This window comes from Grammomys surdaster, unplaced genomic scaffold (assembly GCF_004785775.1).
Source record: "Grammomys surdaster isolate TR1022 unplaced genomic scaffold, NIH_TR_1.0 126219, whole genome shotgun sequence".
NCBI lineage: Eukaryota > Metazoa > Chordata > Mammalia > Rodentia > Muridae > Grammomys > Grammomys surdaster.
The window spans coordinates 3,053,898-3,061,628 of record NW_021621022.1 but is presented as its reverse complement, the minus strand read 5'-3'; the positions used below and the strand labels follow the sequence as shown (position 1 = coordinate 3,061,628).

Genomic DNA, 7,731 nt, shown 5'->3' with positions numbered 1-7,731 from the left:
GAGAGAGAGAGAGAGAGAGAGAGAGAGAGAGAGAGAGAGAGAGAGAGGAGACACAGAGACAAAGAGACAGACACAGAATGACAACGAGAGAGAGACAGGCAGAGAGACAAAGTATGCACAGGCACAGCAGGAGAGGTAATTGGAAGTTTGTTTTGAAGGGTTCCGTTGTTTGTTATTTGCTTTGTTTGGGCTTCTGGTTTGTCAGCTAAAGAAGTAAGTATTCCTTTAAAGTTCAAAACTATGTATGTGAAATTGCTAAAATAATAATAACCCAGCAGGTTGAATGACACTCATCCAGGGCCAAAGCTCCTGATTCATGGTGACAGGACAAGACCATGTGATCTAAGTTCATGAAGACATCCAAAGCAGGCAGCCAGGCATGGAGGTGCACATCTATGATCCTAGCACTCAGGAAGTGAAGGCAGGAGAATCAGGAGTTCAAGTCCAACCTTGACTTGTCACAAAACAACAGACATCCAATGGGAATCCAGGAAGCTCAGGAACAGCCTGTCTCCAGGTCCTTAAGGGACCTTGTTCTATGATACCTTAGAGTCTGTAGGCTAGGCAAGGGAAAGGCTGCCTGATAACAACAACTGATCCCAACACACCCTTCGATGCTCCACCATGCCTTTCAGATCCCTTTGATCTCCCTTAGGGCTCCCTGGCAGAGCTTGGGATCCCTGGCAGTAAGCCCAAGGGAGGCATTCAACACCCATCACCACAGGACAAGCACACTTTTTGTGGAGTCCAATCTTCTCTTAATGCTGGGGAAGAACATTATTTTTATATTGAAGTAAAATCCATTGAATACTCTGGGATGAACTGTACACCAGATTTTAAGTATATATTATAGACAACAGCATACCCAAAAATATACCCTTCATCACCTCCAGATATCATGCACAACGTCTCCTTTCGCATATCTCCTGGACACTGCAGGGTCAGGAATGTGAAAGGGGTCACAGTGTGTCCTGTTACAATGGTAAATGGGGGCTGAGCTCACATTCTTGTAGCTGACTGGTCGGAAGGTAAGTCTACTCTCTAAAGCTCTGTCTGTCCCCTCCAATGAAGTGACTAGAACAGTGAGATACAAGAGCAATCAGGAAGTTGGAGGAGCTTCCTATGGCCACATGGATTATGAGTTGTCACTGGTTCCAGAAGCTTGTGAGGAATGAGTGACACACACAAGGCGATTGTTACCCTGAACTTGACAGTGGGAAGGGAGGAAGCAACGAGCTGTAGTTAGGGAGAGAGCTGGTGGACAAGAGGTATGTCCACAGAACATGGCCACCAGCATGAAGAGCCACAGCTGGCGGGAGGAGGATGGGCCTTGGCTGTCCTCCAAGCATGCTCACTGGTGCATATCTTGCAGGCGCTGGAGCGTCTGGTCAGTGAGGCCATCCACATCCAGATTGCATGCCTGCAGGAGCTTCTACAGTACGAGATCCAGGCAGCCTTTGACATCCTGGACCTGAGGCTGCAGAAGAAAACACTCAGTCTCAGTGCTCCTCCACCCCCACTTCCCTGTATCGCCGTTGGCCCAGCAGCCTTAGAGGACTCTCCTAAGGCTAGTAAGGCCAATAAAGGAAAGAAAGCCAAAGCAAAGAAGTAGGAGGCTGGTGACTACCACTCAAGGACATGCGAGAAAAGCAACATGGAGTATGCTGAATATAGACCAGAGGCTCCTAGTGATTAAAAGGAACAAAGTGAACATGCTGTCTCTGTCTTGGAAAGCAATGTGTAATTGGAGACGGTAACTGATTGGCTAGGCCAGATCTTTCTTTCAGTGGGACCTTAGAGGCTCCCTGAACAAAACACACCCTGAGGTTCTCCTTCCCTGCATGTACAGCACGTGGTGAAGGTCTTACAGAGGATGCTAGGAGAGCGTGCAGGCAAGGTCAGGGACCTGCTCCCAGCCAGCCAGAGACAGCACTGTAGAAAGGGGCCTGGAGCCAGTGCTCAGGGCTCTGTCTGGACTCTTTCCTTGGGGCACTGAGCCTTCATGCAGACAGCTTGCAGTTTGGTTTGACAGGACACAATGGCTCAGTTACCCACTGAATGAATAGACCACCAGCTCAGCCAGGATCATCCAACTCAGCACCGGTCAAGTCAGCCTGGAGAGGGCAGATGCTGGTGAGGGCAGATGCTGCAAAGTAGTTCTTGTGGTCCCAAGTCTACAAAGCAATGATAGAATCCTTACCTCTCCTGGACTCCCTTCCATCACCCAGAAAGAGTGGGGTCCCACCAGAGTTTCAGCCACACTGTAGGTGGGATGTTAATGTGTATAGTGAGGAGGCTATCGTTGTGTTGGTAGAATGCTTGCCTGGCATGCACGAGGCCCTGGGTTTGATTTCCAGCACTGTATAAACTGGGCATGGTAGTCTACACCTGCAATCCTGGCATTTAAGAGACATAAGCAGGAGATCAGGAGATCAGGGTCTTCTTTGCCTACCTAGAAAGTTTGAGGTCAGCCTTGAATATATGAAATCCTGTCTCAAAAAAAAAAAATGGATGGATGGAAGGAAGAAGGAATAAGATAAGAATTTCCTTCTTCTGTCCCTAGAGATTGAGAAAGACATGAACCATCTCAAGGGCAAGTGCTCTTCACTGTGGTCTATGGTGAACCAGCATCTCCAATACATCAGGGAAAGCTGCATTGCTCTACACTGGAAGCTTCTCCCTAATAAGTTTCATACTCAGGGGTAAGACTGGCATGCCCACCCCTGGCTGACTTCCACAGTCAAAGTCAGCACCAGGGTTGGCATCTGTGGGTTTCAGGGAAGGAGATATTCTACCTCCTCTCAAGTTCTTTCTGGACCTATGATCAGAGCAAACAGAGGGCTCGGGTGTTAGATCCTGGCAATGGACTCTGAGCTTCCTGGGAAGCAGCCCCAAGTAGGATTTTCCAGTATGGTAGGTGAACACTAAGCAGGCAGTGGACTGAGGGCTTCTTCCCTGAGCTCCACACACATGCCGAGCTGTGAGGAGCCTGAGTAAAGAGCTGTCCCATACCAGTATGAACCTGGAACAGTGTCAGGGTCTGAGGACAGAGTGGTTATAGATTCTGCTTTGTTGGGGACAGGCCTGAGTGACACCTGCTGGGCCTGCTTTACTGTTTATTCCCAGCATAATGGAAGCCAGGAGACTTGGAGACTTGCTTAAAAAAATGAGAGGCTGGGTTGGGAATCCTCTACTTGTCCCAGGTTCCACTACCATACCTTGGTGGGGACATTGTTACAATCTGAATCTAACATGCTCCTTTCGGGCTTCTGTTATAAACCCTTGTTGCCCAGGCAGTAACACTATTTAGAGGAGCTGTGGAACTTTTGGGTAGCAGGACCTAGGTGACTGAAGTATGTCCCTAGAGGTAGGCCTTTAAACGTGATATCTGGTCCCTGTTCCTGATTTGTCTCTCAGCATGTTGTCATCATGACCTGTGCAGCTCAACCATGCTTTCCTTGTAGTGAGGGACCCAAATGTTAAATAAACCTTTCAACCCTAAAGTTGTTTCGTAGGTATTTTGGTCACTGCTGTGCAAAAGTAATTGACGGATGTGAGAGCGTTCATGGCATACAGTGAATGAGCTCTCACCGGGTCCCAGTCTACATGAGAAGACACTGGAGTGATGGGCCTCTTCTCTCAAGCCTTCCATAACTCAGTAGAACACTCCATGGTTAGTCCAGGAGGCCTCCCTGGCCTATCAAGAGCAAGCCAACACAAGCAACCAAAGATAGCCAGCTCCTCTCCCTTTAGGGTGGAGCCCAGAGAAGGCTCAGGGGCTGATCCTCCTGCCAGCTGCTTAGTCCCCAAGCCACTGTGCACTGTAGGTGTGGGAAGCCACCAGCCAGCAGGCTCCAGAGCCCGTAGGAAGGGTGGAGAGATGAGCCAGGTGCTTGTGTAGAAGGTGCAGACGTGGAAGGAAGTACTTGGCCCCAGGCCAGGGTGGGGGTGGCATGATAAATCCACAGCCATCCACTTACCTCACTGCTTGCCATGACACTTGACTTTTCCGTAGAGCTTTTGGCAGCAAGAGAGTCGATCAAAGAAGAATCTGCCTGGTAAAATGTGATTGGTTTTGAGTCAGAAACTCTATGTAGTCCTAGCTATCCTGGGACTTCCTATGTAGACTAGGCTGGTCTCAAACTTGTGGCCTCAGTTCCTTGAATTCTGTTAATTAGAGGCATTCTTCATCACACCTAGTCCAAATGTGACTATCTCAGCTTGGTTTCTTTCTAGAAAGGTAATGGCAATGTGACATGAACAAACTGGGTGTCAGGTACACCAGAGAAGCCACTGCAACATCCATGGAATGGAATCTCAGAGTGCCAAGCTGCTAACGACAGCTCAAGCATCTCAGGAGGTCAGCAGGACGTTAAGGTCATCTGAAACTTGGATTTTGACACACAAGGAGCAAGTGACCATGAGGCAGTTCTGGGGTGACTTGCTCTCTGTGGATTCCTAAGATTTCTTATTCAAGCTGCACTTGAATAAGACAACACTGACTCAAAAGACCTTCACTCTTGGTAAAGGACACCAGTTTTCTGTGCCAATAGCAGGTTCAACAGAAAACACAGCTAGCTCCAAGATCAATTTTGTACTTCCACACAACTGAGGTAGAGCAGAGCCTCAGGGAGAGTCATTCAAATGCCTTCAATATTGTGAATAGTGTCAGAAATTCAACCCAAGTCCAACACCCAGGGCTGGGGGAGATGGCTCAGTAAAGTGTTTGCTATACAAACATGGTATGAAGCTGGGTATGGCTTGTAATCTCAACACCAAGAAGGCAGAGACAGGAAGATCCCTGGGGGGTTCCCTGGCCAGCCACCCTAGTCTACTTGGCAAGTTTCAGGACAGTAGACATCCTGTCTCAAACCAATCAATCAATCAATCAATCAATCAAATAAACAAACAACAGAAGGCACCGGAGACTGAAGCTGACCTCTGATCTCCACGGGTATATGCATCCTACTCTTCGTACACAAACATGAACCCCCACATATAAAATTCTGCATTTACTAATGATAAAAGTACTTGTTTTGGGGTATATTTATCAGTTATAGCCACAGGAACAGGAAGCAGAATTGAGAAGAGGAACTGGAAACAGGAAACTGGGAAAGAACAGGACTGTACTGGTGACACTGCCAGAGGCTGTCAGTGGTCACTCATTCTCTTCACCAGTATTAACTGACTACTTGTTAGTGCCAGATACTTAGGAATTGGAGAGTTAGCAGTAAACAGCTTTCCCACTTGTGAGGGGCCTGAATTCTAAAGCAGGAAATTAACCAATGATTAAATAAGATTCCTGGAGGTGCCTGAGGCTGTTCACACTGTGGCAGGTCAGGAGAAAGAGAAAGCAGGACTGAGGCTAGGCCCAGTGGCCAGGTATCATCTTCAAAGTTCAGCCACTAGCAGCCAACTTCAACTATCCAGGCCCTGCCTCCCAACAGCCATAAACAGACCCACACATCAGTGTAATCTTGGGTGTCAGTGTGTTCACAGCTAAGGCTGTTCAATGCCTACTGTATGCCAGACACTGGGGTGTGTCTTACACATAAACAGAAAAATGTCATGCGTGCCCTAGGGGGGACATTCACTGTAGTGCTCATGGGAGCTCTTCACCAAGGTTCCCCCTCCCACAGCGTGAGAGAATTCCCCAAGTGGACCAATTAGAATAGTCCACTACTGTAGACACAGTGATTGGACCAGGCCCCAAACTGGACCAATTAATATCCCTCATGCTCACCTATCCACCATACCACCAGACTTGGTGACCAACCTAGAGATTTTGCTGCTTAAACTAACAGGATGCTTTTCCTCTTCGTTGTGAGTCTGGGAGAATTTTAGAGCCAAGGCAGGCTTGTGACTGAGACTCAAGCTGAAGAGAGGGAAGACGAGTCCAAGATGAACAAGAGGGAGAAGGGAGAGCTCTGGCTGAGAGATGACATCTTTAATCCCCCACGCTGGGGGAAGCTCCACCCTGTTGCTCAGTGGTTTGGCTGTGTGAGCCAAGGCACACACACACCCATTATCTGACTGAGGTCAGTGGGAAGGGCCGGGAAGGATGCAACCAGGACAGATAAGGAAACTGAGGCTCACAGGTGAGATGATTGCTCAAAGTCACTTGGCTAATAGAGGGTGAAGCTCTACAAGGAGCAGCCAAACCTCCCACTTGCCTGGATGACAGATCCTGGGGCGCCGGCAGCCCCACAGGTGGGTCCTGTCACCAGGACCACCAGTCTCCCAACGTGAGCCATAGGCCCTATGGCAGAGCCTATAGCTAGTCTCTGTGGAAGTAGAAAGCTATCCAGGCTCAGCTGCAGTTCCTCCTCTCTGGAACGTGTGCACACAAAATCAAAAGGAAGGTCAGAACAAATGGAGCAGGACTTGTCTACACTCCAATAGCAGAGCTCATTCACTGTCAAACACGGACGTCCTAGCTTACATGGACCACTGATGCTCCACACAGAGTCCCTGAGCAACATCTAAGTTCCCGACACTGTCTGAAAGGTTCTTTTCTATCCCAAGGAGTGAAGCACAGCATCTGTTGACAGTGCCCAGCTTTGAACTAAGGAGTTGGGGAACCCATGTCTCTCCCAAGACGACTTCTGCTGTGACATTTTTAAGAACATGTCTCCCAGCCATTGCTCCGTGAGAACTGGGCCACAAGGTTTCTAAACCTGACCCAAGCCTCAGATATGATGAGACTGTGGTATCCAGGCCCCACCATTTCAGAGCAGGCTCTTGGGTTGTCCTTCCTGTGGGTTTCAGATTTCAAGCAGAGCCTGGAAATAACTGTTTCCCGTTGGCCCTCCATACAGGAAATGGCACAGCTGAGATTGCCCCGAGCCTAGTGCATGTGTGATTCTGTGTGAGAGAGAGAGACAGGCCTGCACTGGCTATATTTTGCACTTTGTGTTCCCACCAGTGCTGCCTGGCAAACGATTCCAGACCTCAGTGGTTCTCAACAAGCATCATGGCTACATGGTAGAGTAGGAATTAATGTGCATAGCTTGCCTCTGCTCCCCACATCTGCCCGGACCGTTGAACAGAAGCCAAAGCATGCACTTCTGTACGGCTGGTCTCAATCGCTGGCAAGGTGGGCCTTGCCAGGTGACACTGTTAGCTGACAGGTTGTATTCTTACCCCTAGGGTGTCCTCACAGCATGGAGCTGGGGACACAGTTCAACGTGGCAGAGAAGCCACAGCAGCAGCAGGGGCGTGTGGCAGCTGGTCACATTGGATCCACACTTAGGAAGCAGGAGAGCAGGGTAGGCTGGCAGTCAGCTTGCTTCATCTCTTTTATTCACTCCAGGACCCCAGCCCATGGAATGGTACCATCCACACTTTGGGTGGATTGTCTCACCTCAACTAATGTAATCTTGAAACTCCTTTTCCAGACATGCCCAGAGGTTTGTTTCTAAATCCTGTTAAGCTGACAGTCCAGATTAACCATCACAATTCCTGAAGTAGTTTCAGGCCAGCCAAGACTCAAGGGGGCAGGCAAACAGACACAGCCCTCAGTGCAGGGCGTGACAATCATATAGAGCCATCTGTAATCTGCCAGGCTGGCACAGACACTGTATACGCAAGGAAGCAAATTAGAAATCAATTGAGCAAGTAAATCTGTGAATGGGCGCCACTGGAGGAGTCCATGCATGGCCTCCTTGCTCAGCTCCAGCACTCTGCTTTGACTCTTGGGATTAGGTCTTAATGCTAATTTGTTTCAGACTA

General features: G+C 48.9%; 1 protein-coding gene across 1 annotated transcript in view; it reads left to right on the top strand.

The window, feature by feature from the left end:
- Positions 1–1,751, top strand: part of CUNH8orf74 (chromosome unknown C8orf74 homolog) — a 17,114-nt gene extending 15,363 nt beyond the window's left edge. The window contains exon 4 of the mRNA XM_028758671.1: positions 1,373–1,751. Within this exon, the coding sequence (XP_028614504.1) occupies positions 1,373–1,612 (240 nt within the window). The 3' untranslated portion in view covers positions 1,613–1,751. The remainder of the gene's footprint in view (positions 1–1,372) is intronic.
- The last annotated feature ends 5,980 nt before the right edge of the window (positions 1,752–7,731 follow it).